This window comes from Penicillium canescens (genome assembly GCF_028828765.1).
Source record: "Penicillium canescens strain IBT 15451 chromosome Unknown utg000006l_segment0_segment0, whole genome shotgun sequence".
Taxonomy (NCBI): domain Eukaryota; kingdom Fungi; phylum Ascomycota; class Eurotiomycetes; order Eurotiales; family Aspergillaceae; genus Penicillium; species Penicillium canescens.
Window position 1 is genome coordinate 655,910 of NW_026703968.1, and position 25,340 is coordinate 681,249.

General features: G+C 46.7%; 14 protein-coding genes across 14 annotated transcripts; 6 read left to right on the forward strand and 8 right to left on the reverse strand.

Annotated features, from left to right (window-relative positions):
• Positions 1–323: 323 nt before the first annotated feature.
• On the forward strand, positions 324–906 carry N7446_009178 (S24/S26 family peptidase; the record flags this gene model as incomplete). Its single annotated transcript, XM_058517923.1, has 2 exons — positions 324–637; positions 696–906. The coding sequence occupies 2 exons, from the start codon at positions 324–326 to the stop codon at positions 904–906; spliced, it is 525 nt and encodes a 174-aa protein (XP_058368711.1).
• Positions 907–1,045: 139 nt separating this feature from the next.
• On the forward strand, positions 1,046–1,315 carry N7446_009179 (signal peptidase complex catalytic subunit SEC11; the record flags this gene model as incomplete). Its single annotated transcript, XM_058517924.1, has 1 exon — positions 1,046–1,315. One exon carries the CDS (start codon positions 1,046–1,048, stop codon positions 1,313–1,315), a length of 270 nt encoding a protein of 89 aa, XP_058368712.1.
• Positions 1,316–3,198: 1,883 nt separating this feature from the next.
• N7446_009180 (uncharacterized protein) lies at positions 3,199–3,747 on the forward strand (the record flags this gene model as incomplete). The annotated part of the gene is made up of 2 exons (XM_058517925.1): positions 3,199–3,517; positions 3,569–3,747. The coding sequence occupies 2 exons, from the start codon at positions 3,199–3,201 to the stop codon at positions 3,745–3,747; spliced, it is 498 nt and encodes a 165-aa protein (XP_058368713.1).
• A 765-nt stretch (positions 3,748–4,512) lies between these two features.
• N7446_009181 (uncharacterized protein) lies at positions 4,513–5,334 on the reverse strand (the record flags this gene model as incomplete). The annotated part of the gene is made up of 1 exon (XM_058517926.1): positions 4,513–5,334. One exon carries the CDS (start codon positions 5,332–5,334, stop codon positions 4,513–4,515), a length of 822 nt encoding a protein of 273 aa, XP_058368714.1.
• A 1,397-nt stretch (positions 5,335–6,731) lies between these two features.
• Positions 6,732–7,255, reverse strand: N7446_009182 (uncharacterized protein; the record flags this gene model as incomplete). The annotated part of the gene is made up of 3 exons (XM_058517927.1): positions 6,732–6,841; positions 6,898–7,081; positions 7,142–7,255. Coding segments are annotated over 3 exons (315 nt in total), but the record flags the coding sequence as incomplete, so codon positions are not given.
• A 960-nt stretch (positions 7,256–8,215) lies between these two features.
• N7446_009183 (2,3-butanediol dehydrogenase) lies at positions 8,216–9,414 on the forward strand (the record flags this gene model as incomplete). Its single annotated transcript, XM_058517928.1, has 4 exons — positions 8,216–8,308; positions 8,358–8,391; positions 8,453–8,701; positions 8,768–9,414. The coding sequence occupies 4 exons, from the start codon at positions 8,216–8,218 to the stop codon at positions 9,412–9,414; spliced, it is 1,023 nt and encodes a 340-aa protein (XP_058368716.1).
• Positions 9,415–9,913: 499 nt separating this feature from the next.
• Positions 9,914–11,233, reverse strand: N7446_009184 (uncharacterized protein; the record flags this gene model as incomplete). Its single annotated transcript, XM_058517929.1, has 6 exons — positions 9,914–10,050; positions 10,102–10,147; positions 10,230–10,586; positions 10,638–10,737; positions 11,069–11,116; positions 11,166–11,233. The coding sequence occupies 6 exons, from the start codon at positions 11,231–11,233 to the stop codon at positions 9,914–9,916; spliced, it is 756 nt and encodes a 251-aa protein (XP_058368717.1).
• A 308-nt stretch (positions 11,234–11,541) lies between these two features.
• Positions 11,542–11,730, forward strand: N7446_009185 (uncharacterized protein; the record flags this gene model as incomplete). Its single annotated transcript, XM_058517930.1, has 1 exon — positions 11,542–11,730. One exon carries the CDS (start codon positions 11,542–11,544, stop codon positions 11,728–11,730), a length of 189 nt encoding a protein of 62 aa, XP_058368718.1.
• A 202-nt stretch (positions 11,731–11,932) lies between these two features.
• N7446_009186 (bZIP transcription factor) lies at positions 11,933–12,634 on the reverse strand (the record flags this gene model as incomplete). The annotated part of the gene is made up of 1 exon (XM_058517931.1): positions 11,933–12,634. One exon carries the CDS (start codon positions 12,632–12,634, stop codon positions 11,933–11,935), a length of 702 nt encoding a protein of 233 aa, XP_058368719.1.
• A 2,372-nt stretch (positions 12,635–15,006) lies between these two features.
• N7446_009187 (cell surface protein) lies at positions 15,007–15,430 on the reverse strand (the record flags this gene model as incomplete). The annotated part of the gene is made up of 2 exons (XM_058517932.1): positions 15,007–15,237; positions 15,292–15,430. The coding sequence occupies 2 exons, from the start codon at positions 15,428–15,430 to the stop codon at positions 15,062–15,064; spliced, it is 315 nt and encodes a 104-aa protein (XP_058368720.1). The 3' UTR covers positions 15,007–15,061.
• A 1,121-nt stretch (positions 15,431–16,551) lies between these two features.
• On the reverse strand, positions 16,552–17,502 carry N7446_009188 (response regulator; the record flags this gene model as incomplete). The annotated part of the gene is made up of 1 exon (XM_058517933.1): positions 16,552–17,502. One exon carries the CDS (start codon positions 17,500–17,502, stop codon positions 16,552–16,554), a length of 951 nt encoding a protein of 316 aa, XP_058368721.1.
• A 47-nt stretch (positions 17,503–17,549) lies between these two features.
• N7446_009189 (PAS domain-containing sensor histidine kinase) lies at positions 17,550–18,533 on the reverse strand (the record flags this gene model as incomplete). Its single annotated transcript, XM_058517934.1, has 1 exon — positions 17,550–18,533. One exon carries the CDS (start codon positions 18,531–18,533, stop codon positions 17,550–17,552), a length of 984 nt encoding a protein of 327 aa, XP_058368722.1.
• An 853-nt stretch (positions 18,534–19,386) lies between these two features.
• Positions 19,387–19,707, forward strand: N7446_009190 (uncharacterized protein; the record flags this gene model as incomplete). The annotated part of the gene is made up of 3 exons (XM_058517935.1): positions 19,387–19,404; positions 19,453–19,568; positions 19,626–19,707. The coding sequence occupies 3 exons, from the start codon at positions 19,387–19,389 to the stop codon at positions 19,705–19,707; spliced, it is 216 nt and encodes a 71-aa protein (XP_058368723.1).
• A 2,949-nt stretch (positions 19,708–22,656) lies between these two features.
• On the reverse strand, positions 22,657–24,403 carry N7446_009191 (T6SS phospholipase effector Tle1-like catalytic domain-containing protein; the record flags this gene model as incomplete). Its single annotated transcript, XM_058517936.1, has 2 exons — positions 22,657–24,237; positions 24,290–24,403. 2 exons carry the CDS (start codon positions 24,401–24,403, stop codon positions 22,657–22,659), a joined length of 1,695 nt encoding a protein of 564 aa, XP_058368724.1.
• Positions 24,404–25,340: the final 937 nt, after the last annotated feature.

A 25,340-nucleotide genomic window follows, 5' to 3' on the forward strand; every position in this document is an offset into this window, starting at 1 on the left:
CACGAGCTAACTACGCCAAGCAGGGGATATATGATCTCAGCTTTGAGTGGAGTTGTTCGGCGGGTGTGGCTGTGGGCCCCGGGCACTCGCCAAGTAGATGCAAACCCCGGAGCAGCCATCTTGGTACCCCCATCCTTTGCCAGGAGGTACACAGCCCAACAGGCCCAAAGAATCGGATTATTATTGTATTGCAGGAAGTAATTAAAAATAACCAGCAGTCTAATACTATCCGTTACCTAACAAATAGTAATGACAAATCATTGATCGTAAATTTGGAAGAGCCCCGGAGCTGTTGCAGCCGGCTTCAGCCAACACTTTCCTTGATGTGCGCGTCGAAAAACACAGTCATGCGGACTGCTTTGAATGGCATACTCACCACGGCGCAGGTCGTCGCCACCTGTTTCATGGCTTGGAAGGCCCTTTCACTTTGGGCCGGTACGCCTTACCCGGTGATGATAGTCACTACCGAGTCTATGGTCCCCGCGTTCGCCCCAGGAGACATCTTATTGATCTCCAATCACCATCAAAATGTCCACATAGGCGACCTGCCTGTATGCTGGTTACCTGATAGGGCGTTCCCAATGGTTCATAGGGTGCTTCGGGTGTCGTATGAAGAGCAAAGCAATCCAGATTTGACGTATGCACTGTGCCAGTCGCTGTCCTCTTGCAGTGCGCTAATTTCAAATATACTATAGCCAGCTCATCTTGACAAAGGGAGACAATAACCTCATTGATGATACGTTATTGTATCCTGACGGCCAGGATTACTTGCTCCGAAGCCAAATTATCGGGTTTGTCAGAGGTTACATACCCTTCGTTGGATGGTTCGTAATTGTCCTACAAGATTTCACACGCCTTCGGGAGGTCACTGCCACATTATGTCGGGCTATTGGCTTGACCCATTGATCTAAGGGAAGACCTGCGAGTGAATACAACATTGCAGCCTCACTGCTAGAATCATCGTATTGGGTGTAATAAAACGTGGTAGACCTTAGGATAGATCCAAATCGGAGATATGCAGAAAAAGAACACGAAAACCCATGCCATGCCCGCAACCGTTCGCGACAGCGGCGACAAGTTCCCTCCCAAATTGCTCCATATTTTCATCTTTGATATCGCTGTCTCTCCCGCGGCGGCAAGGAAACACATCTCAAAGAATAGGACGTCTCGGAATAGTGCCGCATCTCCCAATGACCATCCAACCAATGCGTGTGAGAAACCAGATATTGTGAATATGAGCAACGCGGTTATTGTCTTTTCCAACCTTGAGCCCGGCTGTACTCCCATCAACTGCCGAGAAACAAGGCGTGAATAATACACGTATGTAGGTATCGTCAGCCTATGCCAGAACCGGCCCCAAAAGCCTCGCACGCTGTACGCTTCCATTGGGCTCCCAAAGAGAGGTGGCCAATCTTCAGGATAATCGAATCGCAAGATGGCCACGAATACAATAGCCAGAAGAGAATGGTAAAATTCCAGAAAGAAATAAGCACGCCAAATCCATTGGACTGACATAATAGCCCGAACTTGGATTTGATGGGATGATAGCTGGAAGGCAACTTCCATTTCGGGCGAGAAGTCGGCTACGACTACTTGCCCAAGCGCATGGATGAAGACTTTCTGGAAAATAAAGTGCTCGAACGCCCACAAAGTCGCTGCCTTCATTGTCTGGTTGAAGGAGAAAAGTGCTCGCGATTCAGAATCACCTGGTGCCTCCTTTTCGAGGCGTGAAAGCCGTAATGGTAGCTCTCGAGGATTGTTCCATGTCCTATAACAGTCGACAAAGCTCCAGTCATGTGTGCTAAGCTCTGGATTAACAGCATGCTGGTCGAAAACGAGTGTCTTTGTCGAGTAAAGGAGATAGAAGACCACCAAGCTTGCAAAAGTGCTATCAGCACCAATCATCCAAGACAGCCTATGGGACGAGGCCAATGACATTAGGGAAAGTAGCCAGATTGGTCCCAGCAACAGAAGACGGATTTGCCGGCGACTTTTAAGACCGATAATGTTTAGCACGCTCGCTATCATGTAGTAGAACAACGGTGAAAGTGGCTCGGGATCCATAGTCTGCAAATTGTTTGTAGTTTGACAGTAGGGGACAAATGTGAAAGTGGCAGATATGAAGATTAAAATGATAATGATAAATAGCTTCTTACTATTAACACTTGCGTAACATTCCGAAACCTCCCCCGAGATGCTGTGGATTGTGAATTCCCCACTATCACTGGAGAATTCCATATCACTCACTCTGAACTAGGAAAGATTGCCTATCCATCTTCCTCAGTGGCCAGGACAATGTCAAACAATGTATGCCCTAATCCTTCTATCTGACTACTCATACCGCGCATTCTTTATTGCCAATTGATATATGAAAATAGCAATCCTGAATCTATCTATCATTTTATCAAACCTATCTGTTTATGGTGCCTACCTTCCTCATCAAGCTTGTGAGGCAATAAATTGTCGAAGTTCCTGGGGCCTGTGCTACTATTTTGGGGCCAAACCCCGCGGTAGTCTTGATCATGCCGTTATCTATGACCACAGTATTGCTATGGACCAATTTTTGGTCTTCCAGGTTTTCAAGTCGCTCCTTCCGCATAGTGGCCCTTCTGATCCGCTCGCTGGGAAAATTTCGTTGTGATTGGCGTATTGATCTGCAGCGTAAAGCACTCCACTTTCCTTGGGCGAGGGCGTGGGTCGGTCAATCTATGTATATTTGGCCCCTTCGCGATAATTATGTGTTGTATCATGCTTCAATTCTGCCTCGAGTCAATTCATTTACTTCGGGCAAGCTGTGGACCCCCACGCTAACAAGGTGCGAGCGAGAAATGGCCCCATATTCCCGTGTAGACCTTCACGAAGGATCCTAAAGTAACATCCTTGGGGCCATTACTTGGCCTCTATTGAGCACCTGCTTCAACCCACGGCATGATTTCTGTCAGATCATGCGTCAGCTGCCATTTACTCATGAATTCTGACTTCGACGCTATCTGCTTTAGGCTCTAGTTGGATTATGAGCACTTCCTGATCATGGAAAGTCATGCGAGATATCGTAGGTATGTCTTTTGTCGTGGGTAGCTCCGAGTGGGTATAAAACACCCATCTACCTTCATCTCTGTCTTTCTTCTTCTCCTCATCATACCAACAAGACTCACACGAATTTCCGAACGAAAATCTCAAATTCTTCCAATCAATAAGATGACTCCCATCTCCCTCAAAGCAGTCGGTGGCGCCGCAGCCGTATACCTGTTGGGTCAGCAGATTCAATGCCCCTTTGTTGCCATTCCTCTTATCGGCGATGCTGTTGCCATGACCGTCGCCCAAGTAGGCTCAGCTGCAGCTAGTTTCGGCGGTGCAATTGCTGCCGCGCATTTTGCCAAAGCCAGGGATCTAGAGGGGCGTGACACCCAAATTACCGCCCCGCCTGGAGTGCCTCAGTACAACTTCGATATGTGCGCCGAGAGCTTGTCCGACCCGTCGGTCACGGTCACTGTTAATGGTCCTGTTGAGAACAATGGTGAGCAGATAACAATAACACTCAATTTTGAATCACGCTAACCATTCTCAGGTATCAAAATTGACGGTCTGCCTTCTACCTGCATGGTTCTTTCAACCGTTTTCGACGGTAACGCAGCCGGTGGTGCGGTGCCGACTCCCTGTGGCTCTGCATGCCTTCTGTACAACAACCTGAACCAGGATGAGTATGGACAGATGCAATCCACCTTCAACAAATTGCAGAATCTATAGGGATCTGAGGCATTTTTTGCCAATGGTGTGCTCGTCCAACTAGGAGGTTAGGGTCTTTGCCTTGGTGTTGTGTTGTTGATAGTTTTACTGAAGGAGGTTGAGGCCTTGGGAGTCGAGTAAAATTTGCTCTCAACATACATAGGACAGTTCATGGACTCATTCATACACTTGACACACTTTCTCAATACAGTATTTACTGCTCTGAAGCATATTGATTTTCATGTATTCCGTTGTCTTTGACACTATTTTTCCAAGACAGTCCCAAGAACACCTTCAAAAGGGAACTAGGACCACATTGCCATTCCGTGCTGATACCCCTACGGCTTCCTCCTGCGTGCGCCGATAATTGGATATTTCCGCGGTTTTTGAGTTGGTATAGGAATTGCCTGAATGAGAGTGGAAAGAAAGATATTTGCGGGCAGTATGCCCATCATCGCAATATCTAGATGGATTGTCCTTAAATTTACTTGTGAGTGTAAAGGTATATATATATATTCAACTAACAATCTTAAGATTGATCGCGAAAGGCTTACTAGGTACATGAATGAGTATCCTTATATATTGTTATTGGATATCTTCCCGCCCTGACCCTCGATACACCGGATAAGCGCTGATTGTAGCCCGGTTGTATATTGATATACCGCATGGTATACCATGGCTTGCGGTATATGGTCATGGGATTGGTCTAACGGCTAGCTGTGGCAAAAAAGAAGGGCCCAAGGGCAGATATTATCCTGTATGTACAGTTGCATATAACATCTGGAATTATTTTCCCGAAGTCTTCTTTCCAATGTCGACGACGAACTTGCTCGTTCTCCCCTTTACGTGCAGTGTATAGAGCCGGATTGCAGTAACGATAACCATAAGAGTCCAGCGCTCCCCCAACGTGCTCGACTGACCGTCCATCAGCTCAAGCGTGAACGCATGTGTCAAACTGGGCCAGGCCATAACCCATCCAAGAAAGGCGACAGTCTCATCATCTTTCCCTGCTAATGGAGATGCGGACGAAGATGGTTTTTGGACGCTGCTACTGCCGCTCCGCTGGGATGTTTGTTGACTAGACGAGAGCCGAACCAACTTGAACCCATTTCTGTTGACTTGATCGTCACTCTTCTTGACCTTCCTCCAAGCAAACTCCTCCCGCCGCTCCTCCTCGCCTACCTCGATGCAAAAGTGGAAGGCGATGTCGTTGTTTGTGCCAGGTTCGGCGCGCATGAGTTCGGTATCCATATGGTCAGACTTCGGGTCCGGGTGAAGTGGCGGCAAGAAGATGATGCCGTCGGGATTGAACGCATGGAGGCCGCGCGACTCATCGCCGGCGGCAGCAAGAAGTTTATCCTTGGTGCTCATCCCATCGCGCAGGAGAAATCCCGTTCTCATCCCGAGCGGAGGTTTGCCGCTATAGCCAGTTTGCATCTCAATCAGACACAGACGTTCCTTGGAATTCGCACCACAGAGGTTCATAGATTTCCATTTTGTCCACTGGCCATGTACATTCATAGTCGACGGAAGCGAACCATAGCGAGATGATGCGATCAATGCGTCGTCGTAGTTAGGCGGGGCTTCACTTTCCTGGTGTTTGGCCATGATGTGACTTAATAAAAGTTGAGAGGATAAATCTAGGACGCTGGACGATATCGTTGACTTTGGCTCATAGGCATTGATTTTACTGGCTTTACATAGTGTACTCCGTAGTGACTCCGCCACTCCCCAGCTGCAGGATATTAATGTTTTCAGTGGGTCAAGTATCTAGTTGGATCATTGATTGGTCTTGCTGAACTCCTCTTGGGGCCAAAAACACACAGGAACCTTTCTTGGCCCAATAATTGAATTTACTTGAAATTAAATCAATTTTCCAAAATAGTCAACTTACCCGTTGAGCAGAGTCAAAGCCACTCAGGCGTTTTATCGTCCTCTACCTACGCCAAGACATTTGGCTTTCATGATTACGACCATTGCGCGATCGGCGCGCAAGAAACAGCCACCCATGTCCAAGTGGACTGTTCAAGACTGAAGGAATTGGGAAGGGAATCAAGGAGGAAGGTCGGAGTATCGTTCAACAGCGTGTTGAGTCTGCCCGAGCTCAAAAGCTGAGTGAGGTAAACCAGACAGCATGTAGCGGGCCAGGACGGTCGAGGTTGTGCTGGACTTCGCCGAAGTGTCACAATAGTTTCGGAGTCACGCTACGAGGGCAGCCCAACAATGGGAGCGGCCATTAGGCCACGGTAGGCCTTGACGAGGCTCTAAGTCCGTTTCAGGAAGTGGGGCATTCTTTATGCACGTACACTAAGACATATAGCTTCGCTGTCACCCGGTAAGGTAGTAAGCTCAAACTGCTATCAAATATCGTGATTAGACAAGGCAGGGCTTTGAATAACCCATGAATTACTCATGCAAGTAGCTTGCTTAATTGACCTTCAATTATTAGCCCTCAACATTCTCATTCCACAAATCATACCTTTCGGCTTCCCAGGCAGTTTTTTGTCCAGGACATACCTAGCCACGTTTCTGTGTTCAATTCTTCTAGTTCTCTCTCTATATTTCTTCTGTCAGTTTGAGGCGTGTTACCCAGGCGGCTTAGAAAATCGCTTCGTATGAAATACCCGCTCGCTTGAGCGACTTCAATGAAAGCCGTCTGCTAAGATTATAAGAACAAAAGTGGTGAACAGTTAAATTGAGAGTGGTTTTTCCATATTAAGATCAGCGGATGTCCAAACCTTGCTTGGGAATTAAGAAGAGCATGGAGGTTAACTAATTTCGAAATCTACTGTATCTAGCGGGTGCATAGCTTATCAAGGTTCTCCTTAGCCCGAGGCCATTTTCTTTACTTTCTCATGCTAAGTTATTAAATCCCTAGTGTTAAAAATAGCCATTAGTAATCTTAAATGTTCATCCTAGAGCATTTTTCTACTGGATGATGATTGCTGCTCTCACCTGATACGAGTGGGTTTTACTTACATCCCTCTACTAACAGATTTGCAGGGGCGAGAAGTATGCTCCATTAATAATAACTAATTACATTCCATAGGTGTTATGTCTCCTGTGTGAATCCATGTCCCAGTGCCCACGATAATCCCTTAATGCTTAGCAGATTCTAGGAATCATCAGTCTTCTGTCCGGAAAGTGAAGGAGTCATAGTAAACGGCTTACCCTTGTGGACATCCGCCTTTGTGTCATGTGATTTCTCGTCTTTCTTGTCGACAAGCGCATCTTTCGCAGCGCTGGCACGGGTGCTTACATTGGCGTTGGAATCCTTGGCGACATTTTTGTTGGTCTCCTTGGAAGTCTCAGCACCTTTGCCCTGGACCGTCTCTGAGACGTATTTGGCAGCATCCTAATATGCATCTAGTCAGTATGCGGGATAAGGTTATTGCTAGTCGTTTTGTTTGCTAACCTTCACAGTCTCCATTGTGAAAATTGGTTGGGTTGTTGTGTTGATTGGTAGTAAGATATGTGATTTGTAATGATAGTTAAGCACTCTCAAAAGTCTTGAGACATAGGTTCCCACGGTCTATTTATGAAGGGCAGCTCAAGCTCACCTCCTACGTCATCACTTCACGATCCCGGCGCACGTACGGGGTATGATTTCGTCATATACCGTGATGTTGGCCGACCAAAACCAGCATTCAAGATTAAACCACTTGAGTGATCAAGATTTCCGTATGGAACATACTCAAAAAGTTGGAAGTGGCGTTTCGGACAGTGGCGATCACGGATATCCTACCACGGATAACCGGTCTTGTGGGACATCCCTTGATACCCCAACCTGGCCGAACTTTGCAATTTGAGGCTCACTATCTGCAATAGTAAGCTATCTACGTGCTAAGGTGTTATTACATCCTCAGCCGGTCCTCTTCAAACCTATGTAATATAGCTCTGCTGGCCAGAAATCGGTAAACTCTATTGCCCAACGTCGAGGCACTGCATACTCCCTGTTATCCTTATCTAAGTATTGAAGTTGAAGGGTGTGAAATATAATTCATAGTTAACTTATAACCCAGCTTGAGATCAAGGCCAATCCACGTTTGTTTTGCGGAATTTATCATAATCGAAGCGACATGTTTCTGGGTCAGTGGCCCGTCGGTTGCTTCTGGATAGGTGTTACCAGTATCCCTGCTGCCGGTATCGCGACCGGTAAACGGGCGTACGTTCCAGTCAACCCATCCCTGCTCTGTAGGTCACGTTGTGGAACTGCCAGATGATACCTTGATTTTGTTCCTTGGCATTACCTCAACAATCTACCCTGTTATTATATTTATCTGCCTGGCAACTCTTATACACCCGAAACGAAGCGATAGTATGCAAAAATTTCAATTACAATATATACCATCATACACGGGGACCAGCGTCCATGCCAGTCTTGAAAGCTATAATATTTGGTGATTGATTCACCACACCACAAGCAGAATTTACCGACTTGTTGTACACATCTATCTAGTCCGTCAAATTACTCCCCACACTGAGAATAATGCCTATGATGAAGTCCGTCCGCTTCCACGGACCGCAGGACGTCCGTATCGACGATGTGGAAGAACCGATTTGCGGGAAAGGTCAAGTCAAAGTCCGTTTGACCCCATTTATCAACATACTTTTGCCTAACGTGAACCTAGATGCGGCCTGCCTATGTTGGCATTTGTGGTACCGGTGAGTTTACACTTCTTTTTTAGGTCCTGATGTTTGGAATTATATTTCTTACAAGGGACAGACTTACACGAGTACATTGGTGGCCCGGTGCTGATCCCACAGAAACCACACCGGATCACTGGCTCTGCATACCCAGTATCCATTGGACATGAGTTCGGAGGGATTATAGAAGAAGTCGGTGAGGGTGTGACGAATGTTGCTGTTGGACAGCGCGCTGTTGTTCGTCCGACGATCTTCGATGGAACCTGTACCCCTTGTAAGCAGGGATATAACCACTGCTGCGAGAATATCGGGTTCATAGGGCTGAGTGGTATGCTCCAGTTTTTTACTATTGAATATGCATTGATATTAAGGCTCACATGTTCAATATTTTCAGGATATGGTGGAGGGATGTCCGAAAAGATTATGGCACCAGCAGGACATTTCTACCCAATTCCAGACAATGTCTCATTAGAAGCAGCCGCATTTATCGAGCCTCTTGCTGTTGCCTGGCACGCAGTCAAGATTTCGCTGTTTAAACCCGGGGACTCGGTACTCGTTGTGGGCGGTGGTCCGATCGGACTTGGCTTATTACAAGTGCTGAAGCTCCAAGGCGCCAGAAATATAATCGTGGCAGAACTAATGGAGAATCGCAAAAAGCTCTGTCTACAGTATGGCGCAACGCATATGGTTGATCCAAGGAAAGAAAATGTTGCGCAGATGACCCGAGAGTTAACCAATGGAGTCGGCGCAGACATCATCTTCGATACGGCTGGCGTGGAGAAGGCACTCCTAGATGCGATTCCAGCTTGCCGCACTCAAGGAACAATTGTCAATATTGCTGTGTGGGAGAAACGCCCGTCCTTCCCTGTAAACCAGCTGATGTACAATGAGATCCGGTATGTGGGTGCAGCATTGTATGATGAAACGTCGTTTTTGGATACAATTCAAGCCTTGAGCGATGGTAAGTTGCGCAATACCTTGTCCTATGAGCTTGTTTTCGGGTTTTCTTTTTCTACTTCTGATATAACATGGCTCTTTTGACACAAACTTAGGCCACCTGAATCCTGAGGCAATGATCACCGCACGTATCTCCCTTAGCGAAATAGTAGGGAAAGGATTCAAATCTTTGCTAGAGCATCGTGATCAACACTGCAAGATCTTGGTGAAAGTACAGTCCTGAATGGGCAGTATTTTAAATGCGATGGAGACCGATCGTCAATGGGGTAGATCTATGTCTTTATATGAAATGAAAGCTAAACTCAACTGAATATGAGTGTAAAAGAGTGTTCAAACAGTCCCTCCTATTTCCACGTCGATTGATGTATCAATCTTAAGGCAGGATACCCCACGTCAGGCGTTGGATCATAACTGCTAACTCCTTGAGAGCCAGCTGATTCGAGGACGATCAGATTGTTTCCATTTCATCGAAAGAACACGTCATCGCATTCAAGTTTCCACTTGAAGGGTCGTGATAAGATAAAATCTCCGAATATATGACCGCTTTCTAGACATCAGCTGGGGGATCTGCTTCGCAGTAATTCTAATTAAAGTCCTCCGCCGCTGTAGGTTCGTCGTCCGGGTCGTGGTAAGGTGCAAGGTATTGCGCCTGGAGAGCCTCTTCTGTAGAGCAGCGCTTCTCTAGATCAGTCTGAAGCATTCTCTCCAGTAAGGGAACAGCTAGATGCGTATTAATAAGGATTAAGACTTTAAGAACGGATAATAGCATACCGTTCTCGTTAGCGTTAGGAACAACTTTTGTGAAGAGGTTTTTGTGCTTGCTTTAGTAACGAGCTAATGAATTTCAATGTCTAAGACTGTCAAATTCAGGGTAATGCCTCAAATATAGGGCCACTTACGCTTTGACTGCTCACATTTGCAATCACGTCTTCTGGCGGGCTTCTAAGTAACTGTGTGATCACACAGTACTGATCAATATGATCTTTTGTCGGGAAGAGTGGTCGGCCCATGATCATCTCGGCGAAAATGCAACCTGCGCTCCAGATATCGACTTTCTCGTTATAGCGCTTCCAGGTAAGCATAATCCCCGGAGCCCTGTAGTATCTAGTCGAGATATAGCCGGTCATACGAGAGTCCTGGGTGCGTTCTAGGCCAAAGTCGCAGATTTTTAAATCGCAGTTCTCGTTGACCAAGATATTTCTCGGTTTAAGATCGCGGTGTACGATCCCCGCTGAATGTACGTATTTGAGTCCGCGCTGGTCCTGATTTAGCATTGAAGTTGATCAGACTGCTGCCGAAGGCCTCACTATGATCTGATGAACGAAAATTTGAGTAAATTGGTCCTCGACCTTTTTGGTCTTCAGCAGAGTGTGCAGGTCCGTTGCCGTAAGATATGTCACAAGATAGCTTTTCGTAGTTAGCTGTGCTCAGTATAGAACAAGGAAGGGGGCGAATCTGTACATTTCTTCGGAGGGTGAAACGATTATATCCCTTAAATTGATGATCTTTCCTTGGTTAAGCCATGATCCAAGTACAAAATTGAGTGACGAACGTTCTCATGTTCAAACTGTATAAGCAATTTAACCTCGCGGAACATGCGCTTCGTCACTACTGCTGTCCTGAATGGGTCGCAAAGCTTTTCTACCGCGACTGTTCGATTTGTGAGTTGATCTCTTGCTGAACTAATATAAAAGGTCTTATCAGAAATTGCACATCGTGAGCCGAGCTAGCAGCATACCAGACGAGACCAGATATGCCCATTCCAACAGGTTCCACCCGGTCATATCTAAGTCTATATTCAGCAATTATCTGTTGGCCAGCGTAATGATGCTAACCTCTTGGTGGTTTCAAATACCGAGCCCATAATGTCTATACGAGTGAATTGGGCCAGCGACGGGCCCATCTTAGGCGAGAAGCGATTGAGATCAAACAGGCTAAGAGAAAATGCCCGTCGCAATGGAAGCAATATCCTAAAAGTGATTTGAAACGACTTCTTAGAATAAAGTGATGAAAATTACCATCATGGTACTGAATACGGAGTACTGAAGTAGATAAAGTAGCGGAAAAGGACTCCGGATATAACAACAATAACGTGGGTCCTTGCTGTCGTGCGGTGGCAATTTTTCTGTAGCGGAAAAGGACTCCGGAGATAACACAATAACGCGGGTCGTTGCTGTCTTGCGGTGACAATTTGTTGTGACATCAACCATTATGGCCAGCTACAGTACAACAGAGCAAAGCCGCGGAATAATTCAATTGCAGAAGCTTGGAATACCTTCAGGTATCAAATTCCCCCACTCCGCAGATCGCCTTACATCATTGGTGGTTGATTTATCCGAGCCACCCGGGAACCCTACTTGTACCTCCTTGAAAGCCGACAAGAAGGGTGCTAACGATTAAGAGGTCTCCAATCCCTCATTTCACAGATTGCCCGGACGCGTGTCTCAGTAATTATGGTTGAGAAACAGGGACGTATTGTAAATCAATTAATCTAAATCAAACATTGGTTCACAGTATGAATGGCTGGCTGATTTTATTTATAGTGCGTCATGAATTGAATATACACGTATTCGTTGATATACAATGTTCAGCTAAAGCCAGGTTACATGTTAGGTAGATCAATGTAACAATTGAAGATTTCGGCACAAGTCGCTGTGTCATCCACCGAAGACGCCGGAGAGACTGTAGACAGGTTTGTTTTCAACCCCTCCTCGTCTGTTTTCATTCCCCCGTCCGACGTATCGGAAAACGTAATATCCAAAACAGACGGACACAGTAACGAGCTCTTCTCGAGTAGTTGTTGTGTCATTTTTGTGAGCTGTAGGTTGATCCGATGGTCCCCGCATTTCGCGTGCGCAAAGACCCCGTTTTTGAGCCGCCAGGTCTCCTCCTTCAATTTTTTGACCTCAGCTAGGAGTGCGTTCCGCTTGGCCGTCTCTTTTTGTAGCATACGCTGGATTTCCTCACGCTCTTGCTTCTTCTTTAAGCGGCATTTGTTCGCAGCAATGCGGTTGCGTTCGAGATACCGGGCCCTCTCTGGGCTGACAGCGTCTTGGGAAGGCTGAATTTTCGAGCCACGCCGCGGCCGGCTTTTAGGCTCCACCTGTGGCCTTAATTCTTGATTTAATAGGAGGTTGGCTGTCTTTTCGCTGCCTTGTTTGGTGCGCAAATCTTCGGGAGGGAAATCATCTCCTTTGCAAGTGATGTGGGAAGGGTTCGACCAGACCGTAGCTGCCGGAATCACGAATTGCGTGTCTGGTTCTAAAGATTTTATGGTACTCGAATGCTCAAGCATTGTAGCCATCGCGCGATGTAGTCTCCGAAAGAAATATCGAGTTATGGTTGTTGAAATATCGTATTTTAGGAAGGAAAGGACATTGGAAGTATTAGGGAAGGTAAGATGGCAGAGGAGTCCAATATTGGCTCTTATACTTATCACGAACCAATGCTTAACATGTTCTTTCAAGATCCAGGGGTGAATAACCAGAATCCGGATCATGATGTCGATAGCTCATGAGCTCAGCAGCTCCAATGGTATGGACGCACAGTGTCACTATTGTGGACCGTGGTCGAGATCTATAGCCACCGCAGATCACAAGCCGACAGGCAGAGGCCAAAGAACCGCCAAATACCTGCACTTCCAACATTGCCCCAGGCCGGCTCGCACCGAGATACCACCAATGAAAAGCAAAATTTTCCAGGGATGCGAGAAATGGCTTGTACAGAGTCGAGGCTATTCCAACAAAGTCTGGCCCGTCAGCACTAATGATCATCACAGGTGGCAAACGGGGACAAAGAGAACGCTCATAGGTTCACATTATATCCGGCATTATGGTACATTTAGATAAACGGGACTCGATTGAAATAAGGCCAGATTGAGCTGATTTGGATTCTGTGACATCTTAGAGGCCAGGGTATTGTGCAGTTTCTGTCGGGGAACGGTGCCCTTATTGACGGAGGGTGTGGTGATGCCACCTTTTCTGGGTTCGGTTAAATGTGCGATATATCAGACAGTATGAAGCATATTTGGTGTGGTAGGTGTGGCCTGAAGTAAACACTGTGGTTCCATTACCAAGGTAATCAAGATCCTTGTACTCTATAACTTCTATACACCAGATTCCTCGGTACCCCACCCCGAAGACAATCCCTTGGTACGCGCGGATCTTCACCACGAGTTGTCACAAGAGTCGAGTCGCCCGATTTAACCCACAGACCATGAGCTTCTCCACATAATTCACAGTGGAGAGCAATTTGTGTCGCAGATTGCGTAGGCTGCTGGCTGCTGGCTGCAGCAAGCATACTATCCCTGGGAATCTCTTCCAACACAGGAACACAGGAACCTTGACAGCGTCAAAGCACCGCCCAATAAAGGTGGCAGTCCACGAAGCACTAGTCTAGTTATAAGCATGTACCTGGGGAAGGGGGTTGTCGACTATTTTGAGATGATGTCATACAAGTTCCGGACACGCTCTAACTTTACACTAGAGAGTGACGACAAAAGTACATGTAGGGGAAGCAACCTTGGAAGACGATTGCCCCACCTCATCTTTCCGCTTGGCGCCGGATCGTACCAGCTGTCATTGGTTTGGCAGTTTGTTACGCATGATAGATAACGCTTACAGTAGAGTAACGCGGGATCTTGTGTAAATTAATTCTATATTTCGATCGGTCAAGTCTATATTAGATTAGGTCAACCTCGCCCCGCCAGATTCCGTGCACAAAAGCATACAAATGAGACCATTGAGTGCATTGCGATATACGAGGACTACATACTTATCTCGTGCATCCCACCCCACTCACTTACACGTCTCGGCCTAGGAAAAAGATGCAAGTCCCATACCATGTTTACCTTACCAGACAAAGCTTGGTTCCCGTGCTAATTATCCTCAGCAGGCCCTCTGCAACAGTCTTTATTTCTATAAAAGAATGGTTTTGCAGTGCAAGCAACAGTCAATTTGACCATCAAAATCGACAAGCGATCACTGATGATATGCCACCGAGTCTTTCATCTTCAAACAGGAGGCAGGAGATCATCACTCCTCGCGTGAGCACTATACCCTGCAAGTGTTGCCGAGAGAGCAATACACAATGTGACAGAACTATCCCTAACTGTTCGTACTGTCAGCACGAACAGCTGCTTTGTTTTTATGTTGAATCTAAGCATAGCATCAGATAGCTGGTTGATAGGTATATATGATCATTGGCTATGACACCTTTCAATAAGTTTTGGAAACGAGTAATAGACCTCTGTTGTGTTAGGCGGTAGGTATATTTTGGCAGTTATAGCAATTTGGGGCTAGATAAACGTAAAGGTTAGACCGACAAATTGGCCACCGAAAAGATAGAGGCTGGCCGGTTGATATTCACCAGGCAACCATTGACTCTATCATAGTTCAGTCAAAATGGTCAATATTTAAGACGTCTCCATATCGTTGAGCAGAACAACGAGCAGAACAGTTGGGTATGAAAGTGAAGTGAGAGCGTTGGTACATGTGAGGTCCGCCATTGCAAGTGAGAAAATCGAAGTACGAGTAGTTGGCGCTTCTTTAACGACCATCCACTTTTTATAATACACAAAGGCACGCTTCCGTCGGTAAGCTTCTCGCGTTTTCCTTTATATGTTGAAGCCGCATTCGGCTTCCGTTCGTGTATGACGGACAATAGCAAGACAGCAAGCCCAACCTCTCAATTATACCCGTTACAATGTTTTTCTGTCCACTAATGCCAGCATTCACGCGATCATCCAACCAGGGATATTTTTGTCATCTTTGCTGGAGTCAACCCGAGGGTCGAGCTTATTTGCGACCTTAGAGTCATGCGGGCCAGAAGTGTCGTTGCTGCCGTAGTGTCTGACTGAATCGAGATTATCATCGCCAGAAAATCTGCTGAAATTGGCTCCATGATTTTCTAGACAGGTCAACTTTTTGTGCTGCAATTATGGAAGGTAGATAGCTGCCACACCTTTATCACTAATCACTTGTGTATCGGCCTTATTACTTGGATCTGAATCTGAATTATGAGATCCATAATTTGAGGAGCTGTCCCCATCGGGCTGCTTCCTCGTCATCACTTCCTCTGCTTTTTGCACAAATGTCGACATATCGGTGATAGAAGTAAAATAGTACAAATTTGTGCCTAGGCAACTGTTTGGCTCAAAAATCCTTAAAGTAGACTTGAAGTTGGGGAAGGGGCAGATAAAAATGGTTTGTATATAATTGCCCGCCATGATATCATGCTGACAACATCCGCCTTTCCGGACAGGTAACAGATGAGAAAGTGCAGAGCCATCCTTGAATGGGCCGACGATCTGTGATGTCAAGTCTGTAACGAGTCACTCAGTTATTCACTTTTTCCTTTACACTGGTCAAAAGTATTCAGAAGGTTCCAATTCGCTTACATAATTATGGCAGAAAAAACTCTCATTCCCCATTTTCTCGATAGTTTACAATGAACCCAGATGAGATGATTCTGATAAATATTACAAACTTTGACTATCAAACGTGACGCGACCGGATCTTTTGTCGCTGGTTGAACCAGATCAGCGAGGTTGAAGGCAGTATGAGGACCTTTCTCCATAGATGATATTCGATAAACTCATCCTCAACCCAAAAGAAGTAACAGAAAGCCTTTCTCTTTCCATTTTTGTGCTCACCCTTGCCGCTTTTCAATCTACCTTAATTCACCACTCTACCTTGTTTACATCCCGAGCCGTATTTATTGGTACGCTCATCATTAATAAATTCGCGTAAACAATCAGTCTTTTCTTATTAGTATCTGTTTAATTCATCTACTATATGATAGGGGCATATCTGTTTAGTAACCGAGACGCTAGTTATTGCAAAGATATCGGGTTATTTGGGGATGAAAAGTATATGCTGGAGGCACTTTTTGCGGCGATTTGAAGTCCAAACTAAAACGCAACATTCGCGAGCGCACATACTTAAGCACTGATACGAAGACATCGTGGAGGCAACTTCGGTCATGTTAGTCCGGCAGCGAGAGTCAAGAACTCGGCCGATTTAGGCCTTAGAAAAGAGGCCACAAGGAAATTAGATGGTCGTCCGCTGGAATGTCGCCAGCGCATCGTGTTCGGGGCCGGTGTTGGACACTCTCAAATTACGCCAAATTTGTGCGGGTATTTCTGAACGTAAGTCCGCTACATTCGGCTTTCTTCAGACACCAGGTAATTCAAAAGTGATATCTAGCAGCCACTTTAACATTTCATTTCTTCGGCCTGAGTATTAACAGTTGATTTATCTTCTCAAACAAGTCATTGGTTCGATATGGCTTATGGATAATATCGTCCATACCAGCATCTAACATCTCTATTTGCTGAGTCGCCCTCACATTTGCAGTGACCCCAAGAATAGGGATATTCGATGCACAGTCGCGACTAATATTGCGGATTGCCATAGTTGCGGACATTCCATCCATGACTGGCATTTCTTGGTCCATGAGGATGCAGTCAAACTCCTCACGTCGGACAGCATCCAAGGCCTCTTGGCCGTTCGTCGCCTCCGAGATATGGAATCCCAAGGATTGCAGCTTCCGAGAAACGATTTGTCGATTGATTATATTATCTTCCACCACGAGAATATGCCGCATTTTTGTATCAGATTTCACACCAATTGTGCCGGACACTTCGGGGCTTTTTGAGGCTCCGTCGTCATCGAGATTAGGGTGTAAGATTTGGTGCTCGCTCGCGGAAGGCTCGTCAAGATTAACTTGGTGGGCTAGTTCCAACGTATGCGTGTATTTTTCGTCACTCGCAGCCCCCGGGGAGATTTCCGGAATGTGAGTGATAATGGGATTCTCTGGGATTTCAGGAGACTGCGTCCGGTTATTGACCCCGATGGCCTTGTTGCTCAGCGCTTGGATCCCACCAGATAGCTGGTCAATCTCGGAATCGTCGTAATTAGGCAGATCGGGACTAGATGGCTTAACTTCCAGTCGGACCTTGAAAAAGAAACCAAACGTGCTCCCTTCCCCTTCCCTTGAGCTTGCGCCGATTTCTCCACCGTGAAGGTGACAGAGCTTTCTGCTCACATTGAGGCCAAGACCAGAACCACCGTAAACGCTATCGGTTCTAGGTGTTGCTTGATTGAAGCGCTCAAAGAGCCGCTTTTGAGCTTGGTCACTAATGCCAATCCCTGTATCCTTCACGGCAACCATCACATATGCGATTGGATTCTCTCCCCACTCAGGTGTGTTGGTGGCATCTAAGCGAAGTGCATCTTCGCTGGATTCAAAAAAACAACATTGGGAGGGTAAGACGGCGGCCGCTTCGTAGAGGCGCCAATGGAGACTCTGATCTCTCTCTTACTGCTCGCTTTGGCGGTGAATTTGATAGCATTGGAAACCAGATTGATGAGAACCTGGCCCATCCGGCCGAAATCGGCTAACACCCACTCAATCCCGCAATCTGAGTATGAATGGTCAAGTTTGTATTCAAATTGAATGTCTTGCTTCCGAAGCTCCGGTCGAAATATGGACAACGTTCGTGCCAAGTGTCGTTTTGGTTGAGCCCTTCGCGGTGACAAGGTCAACATTGATGCGTCTAGCTTCGAGTAGGTCAGGACATCGTCGACAATCTTCTTTTGATGTGCAATGCAGAAGCTGATTGTTTCTGCCGCTTGTGTAATGTCTGCCACAGATACCCCGCTACTTTCTTTGTCCTTCACTGCCTCAAGTATATCCTCTGTGCAATGAAGAATAGCAGAAAGAGGATTTCGGACTTCATGACTAATCATATCGATGAATCGTTCCTGTTGTTGCTTGCGCTCTTGCGCTTCTCGTGCAATTTCCATTTGCAGTAGCTCGGCCGTCTTTTCGTGGGTAATATCTGCTATGGTGCAGATAAAACCTCCATTGCTTAAATTGAGCCGGTGCAGATCAGCGTCATCTAACGGAGCCAACATCAGAACACGCCACAAAGGGATTCGGCTGCGAGTGCGGAACTCGATGCGAAGGGCACGCTTAGAGCGTGAGGTCTCAAAATAGGCAGTTGCTATCCGGTCGAAATCATCTGGGTGGATTGATTGTGACCAGCATTCGAATGACTTAGCTCTTGAACAGGTCATAAGCTCCCGGAAACGCCGGTTCACCATGATTGACTCGTCGTTTTGATTGAGAATTGCAACGCCAGTCGGTAGCATGTCAGCAAGCTCCTGCGCAGAGAGATTACCATCAAAGGCAGCAGCCATCTTTATCTTGTGTGTGCCGTTGATGGTAAACCTCTAGTAGTATCGATTCCGTAAGCATATATGTTGGCGATCACCTGAGCGATAAATCGATGGAGTGAGTTGCTCAGGGTAACAATAATACGTTTTGAAAGGTGTGGTTTCAGAACGAGGTGTTTCGACGTCTACGCTCGCGGCAATAGATCGTGCGTCCAGCGCGAAATGATGTCATCGATATCATCGCGGAATATCACTTTTCATTGACGGCCTCACCAATGCCCTACCGCAAGCCGTCGGAAGTTACAGCAGTGCCGGCGCTGATTTTATTTTAACAAAGAAGAACGTCACAACCCATTTTGAGTCCACTGTACGGATTGAGGTCTTTGTCTATCTGAATGGCTAGGCGGAATGAAGACAGTCCCAACCACGAATCAAAACGAAGAAACGCGAACATCATAAGCCATGCACCCGACCTCTATCGCAGAAGTATTTTGCAGAGATTTTACCAGATAATTCGGAAACACCAATCTCGACGCATAAACCCACAGGGCATGGTGTGCGGAGAAAAGCCAGGACCTTCAAAACTTTCAAGGCGCACAGACTGCAATACTCTCCATATTTTAGCAGGTTCGTCTGTTCCAAGGCAGATATACCCAGTACGATGTTAATATCGAGTTAGTAACCTCCCTCCAATGGGTCCGGCCATCACCCATTGAGGATTCCCGGAGCGATGATGTCATTTTGCTTCCTCGGTTCAACGCAAATGTAGCTTAATAATATAGGCAGCGTGATTACAGCTGAGGAATAATCTGCAATCTAAGCTTTTATTCTTCCATTCAGCAAAAATTTCACATCAATTGCACACACGCCTGACAAGATGACCACGAATTATATTGTAACTTAATTTCACTTCGTCTCCTACGCTCCCCACTAACGAAGACAGGTAACCTTTCAAGACTCAGCCACCACTGAGCAGATCAATACCTACATCCAACAGATTAACGAAAACGGTGGAACTGTAATCAACAGGTTCCCAGATATGGTCGCTAGAGGCTTCGTGTATGTGGCCTCTCTACTACAACACTTCATCGGATGTTTTACTAATATGCGTTCCAGTGCCTGTGTACCAGATTCAGTCCTCAAAAAGCTTCAGTCAGACCCTCTGATTGATCGTATCACACCTGATACCTCCTCCTAAGCTTGATGTTGGTTTGGCCCTTCTGAGAGAGCTGCATAGCCTAGCATCCTTTTGTTTCGGGTTCCATGTGTTCTATAAAATAACGTCATGATTCGTCGCTATCTAACCAAACTGACCACTGTGCTGGCTACCTCCACATATGTAGAGGAAACTCATTCATCGCTTAGACCCCTTCTTACTAAATTGGTCCAAGGTTTTATTGTCCTTACTGATAGGGTCTACTACGTTCTAATTTGGAAGGTACAATGTAATGAATGAACAAATGATAAGCCGTAACTCCTATACTGGCATATCCTTATGTCCCCACTTCTTTCATGCCAAGTGGCTGAATGAATTAGGTACGTGAGGAAGACCAGCTAGTTATTGGGCAAGACATCTATCTCTCAATACCACTTATATAAATATGGACATATCTCAGGTAAAAGAGATGCTTATCTATGACTGCAGATTACATAAAGCATTTTGCAATATTTGGTGAACTAGCGAGAGAGGTACTTAGATATCAAATCCTGCTGTGGGGACAGTCCCCAAGCACGAACAAAATTGCATATTTAATAATGATTTTGCTGGCTCTAAGAGGTTCAGTGCGTTAATTTTTAACCGCCTTCTACTATATACAAGCCGAATTTTCTTAACATGAAAGCGAATAACCTAGGTGTAGTATTGTACAGTAAAGTGATTCGCAAATTACAGACCCCACACACCGCGGCACCTTCAGGAGAATCTATTGGAAGGAAAGCACTGCCGGCACTGAGTGGATTATTGCTAAGAATGCTAGCGTATGCTCAACTTAGCTTAAATCGGACTCGCTCACACGCGCAGAAAATTGCCGTTTACATCCGGCACTGTCAACTCGATTTGTGCTTTTAGGATTTCTGAATTCTGCCGACTTTGCTCTCTACTTGATGCACCTTTCTTTTCCCAGTAGTCAGCCCCGTATCATAAACCATACACGGACTAGACGACTAGTTCACCAATCAGTTCAGGGAGAGATTTGGGGGCATTCTCTTGAGCTGCCATGGCAAAAGAGGAAGAACAGGCTCTCACATTAACGTGGGTGATTCAGTGGTATCTGCTAGCTATGCCAATGAAAATGAGCCCCTCGATGTTATGCACACAGGAGGCGAATACTGGTCGAGCATTGCGGCTAGAGAACGGTTCCCTGAAACCCCGCAATTCCTGTGCATCCGATCTCTCCGATGGTCAGTGCTAATAAGCACGAGACATTCCACGATCGCAAGCTACTGGGGTCGGGAGCGGTCTTTTACAATAAGGCAGGAGACCTCCACTCTCCAATGATACGGTGGCACACAAAAGTTTCGCCCCATCTTGATGAGTCAATTCATCACTGTCTCCCAATCCATGTTTTCTGTTTGATTTAGGTGCCCCTATCCTTCGCCGAGCTTAAATGGTCAGCGGCGGGGCTTAAGCACTAAAACGGAAAGGGAACGCCAAGATGTGGCAGTGGAAATCAAGTACTTAGGCAGAATTTGATAACGCTCGTCACGGTGGAACTGTGACACTTATCGATGTGCTATACCGAGTGGTGACCAGCTATCTGTCGGAATCTACTTCGTCTATCACATCCGGATTTATTAATGGATAAAGTGGTACGACTCAAATTCGGAGAGGTTATAAAGATATAGTTCGCGTAATTCGGCACTTTGCTCTTTTACACTCTTTCTAGTGGTCTTTTTAGACCAGCCTTAGGACCTAAGGCCCTCTTAATCCTAGAGGTGGTTGTAAGCATCCAGAATTCGTCCCATGGAAATACAGCTATCTTCCCGACGTACAGACCTAGCTTTTCTAGTAAATAGTCACAGAGCACTTCTAGCATCGGTAATGTTATGCTTCGTCTGCGGCCGACACAGATTACGGGGAATAGACGTATCTAAACAGTCGCAAGTTGCCTCTTAACGTTTTTGCTCGTCTGTTCGCTGTATTCTGCTGCCTAGGCCATTTGTGAGCGGGTTAGCGACTAGCTTTGTATCATATCACTGATGGGATGTAGCTTGGACGGGGGTAGTCTCGGGGCTATGTTGCGCCGGGAATCTGGCGGACCTCAAGATAGCGGTGTTAGGGTGCGTGTCAGTGTATGGAGGGGCATTGAGGTAGGAGTGTAAGGAGTTTCGTGCAAAGTACTGTATTATACATAAAGTGGTCGTTCTGGAATTGAAAGGGTTTCTTATTGGGAAAGGATTATTTACGCCTTCCCTTAGCACGGATTAACCTGGTTCGGGTACGGGACTGAGAAACAAAACGTGAGTGGAGTGTCTGGGGGTAAATCTGTTTTCGAACTCTAGTGTACGGTTTCTGGGAGCATGGGAGCAGCTTCTAGGGGCCATATAGCACCGGGCATGGGTTTATTGTTGGAACAATTTAGGTGGGTTATTGGTCGGATTCGTCTTCTTTCTCGTCATACCAGAACTGCTCTAGGTCCACGTTGAATTGCCTACAGAAATTCTATTGGCCATGGATTTGTGTTTAATCAATGGGTTTCTAGCTTGTGATGCACCTGAGTGCGTGTGAAAAGAAACATGATTGTAAGTAAATGTCGGGGTGAGTGCTCATGGAGAGTATAAACCAAAATAAGAGTAAATAGAGAGAAATCGAGACGGACAGGTAGCTCTCTCTAAATCCTATGATCGGATGTGCTTGATTAGGGGATGCAGCCGGCTATACCCATAGGAAGAGAACTAATTACTGTTATGGTCGCATAACCTAGCACTTAGTTAAGTGACAAGAAAGAGCAAGCCACCTCATCAGACATGCACCAGGAGCAATTCCTATTCACCAGACAAAATTAATGCACACTAACAGGTTGGGCCATGGCATCCTTGCGAGTGTAGGTTTCTCGCACTTGACACCCTGCATACCGAGACACATTCCACGCCCCAATGCCATACTCTTGCGGGGCCTTCTGTACGCCTCGTCCCCCACCTCCAATGATCAGATTCCCTGGACGATAGTCAGGATTGGCTTGCAGCCGTCGAATGGCTGATACATGGACCTGTGCATCAGGGGGGATGTCGCGCGTTTCCCCCGCGGCAGCGGCCACCTAATAGGTTTCCAGGTCCCATCGGACCGTAGGTCCATTCGCCGGAACGGCATCCACTCCATAAATTTCCAGGATAGGACCGAGCTCAATGGTAGACCGTTACCAACCTTCAGGCAGTCGTGAAGCTGTCCACCAGTGCTTGAGAGCCGCAAGGCCTCTTGAAACTGCGGATCAGCCACGAACTCGCGCTTTTGGGCATTCCTTTCTGTTGTATCGCTGGTATCTTGCTCCTCTCCGCTGGACATGCCACTAGCTAGCCTCCTAGCTTCTAGAGATCCATCCCAGCAGTGGAATTGTTTTAGCTTCGCCCGCTTGAACCGAAGCCCCGCACGTTGGGCTTCCTGCACCATCCAGACTAGTGGAGCGTGGCTTAATGCCCATTCCTCGCTGTCGTCGAGCATCCAACCCCCGCCGATGTCAGCGTGCGCCCCGGGAAACCAAACCTCCTCAATGTCCTGTGGCGAATCTCGGTCATCTTCATCGGAACCGGGGTCGTTGTCGCCACCAGAATGAGTGGATGTGGCCTCGGAGGGACATGATTCACTTTCGGTTACTGCTGAAGCTGTTGGACCAGCGGAGTCACCTGGCTCATGATGTGGCCTGGCACGATATTGTCGTCGCTCGCGTGGGTGACTAGGGTCATTAGCCAGCCCCCGACGTTGAGCCGCGTGGGTTGGCCGGTAAGTCGAATATTCCGGACCCGGTTTCTGCTGCGCAGTGTTCCCTGGTGCTCCGTCTGGGGCTTGAATGTCTTTTGTATGAGCATTAGGCCAGCTATGGTGACGTGTGTGGAGCCCATGTCGCTGGAGATGCTGCCGGAGTCGCGCGTGTCGGGACGGCCCTCTAGGTTTGACCTCGGAGATCAGATCCTGGCGGAACTTGGCCCGACGCTCGTCGATGCCCACTGCGTGCCGGAAGACCCTCGCTGATGTCTTGGCCGTATATGGGAATTTGCTGCGTTGCAACCACGGGTTTTCAAATCGGGGGATGCTGTTCACGGTGTCAAACAGACCCAGGAACTCAATCTGCGTCACCGGCCGGCTGAAGGTTTCCCGGAAGGCCGTCATGTATTTGAAGTGATTCTCTTTCTCCTTCTCGTACCATTTAGAGTCGCTGCGCCGTTGCTGCCACTTGGCGAATGTCTTCCACGCAAATCGCACCAGCTCCTCATTCCCCATTTCCACTAGGCCCACAGAGTCTAGCATCTCAGCCAGAAAGCGTGCGACGTAGGCGCCTCGGCTGAAGCCAAAAAAGTACAACTCATCTCCCGCAGAGTAATATCGCATAAGAAACTTGTAGCCGCCCATGACATGGTCGGCAAAAGTCGAACCAACGGCGGCATCTTTGACTTTGAGATAGGCCGATTTTATCTTCTCCAGCCGGCCCTTGCTCGAGAGCGACTGCGAGCTCACATAGGTCCCAATGCCGGGTTGGTAGTAATGGAACTGCTTGCAATCGCTTCGGTCCAGCATCTTGACGCGATGAGTGTTACAGCAAATACCCACAGGGTCGTTGATCACTTACCCGAAAGATCTTTAACACGTTGCTGTCCGATTCATTGCCTTGGAATTTGTTCCCCGTGCCATCAAAGCAGAGTATAAACTGTTTGGGGGTCTTTCTAGCCTCGGATTGCGCCATATGGGTTGTTTTGATTCTGCTTTTTTTATTTATGGAAATCTGTTTGATCGTGGGATGCAGGGGGAAAGGTCAGACCTCGTCGCGCATGTCAGATCCCAGGAGTGAAATAGATCCACTAATGTTTCTTGTAAGGGTTAGCTAGACACAGAAACTTAGGTGGACAGACTCTCTGAGATGGCATGGAATACACTCTGTGCATGAACTCTTTGACGTCAACTGAGCTCACCAGTGGATGTGCGCCACGGTTTGATGGTCCGACGGACTGACAAGGTTAGGCCCAGCCATGCTCGGTGTGAGGAATGAAGTAACTACGTACCCATAATAAGGTAACGTATTTCACATGCGAGTTGTGCACACAAGCGATTGGCACAGTTAGATACACATAGGTAATGTAATAAACTTTTATCTCAACAATAACGTCTTTATTTGATTTCAGATTCACTCGATAGCTGTTGATAAGACTTTCTAACGATATATATCAACTTCAAGGAGATCAGAAAGTTGCAATATCATGATATCGAAAATTACATCGCTCTAAGCCAAGAATTTATATATCCTCAGCACCAAGTTATAAAGATTCTCTAAACTCTAGTGAGGCTAGATGTCACGAAAAATCCATCAGCTCCCAAGGAAACACCCGTATAGACCACCGTTGTCGAGATATCAAGTTGTAATTTATCCTATTTACTATGTGTATCTGACTGAGTCACTCGCATATAAAATACGTTAGGTAGTGTTAGCTCGGATCCCTCGAAGGTTACCGGGGCTTCCGCGCGGTACAAATTAAGGTTGAAATAAGGTTGCCCGACTGTTCTGTCTCCACTCAATAAACTTAGAAGGACCGCGTTCCATGTTTTGCCTGTCAACCAGCATGTAAGTACTCTGCATGCGTATAGGGATTATCAAGTGATGTCAATTTGACACCCTACAGGCAATA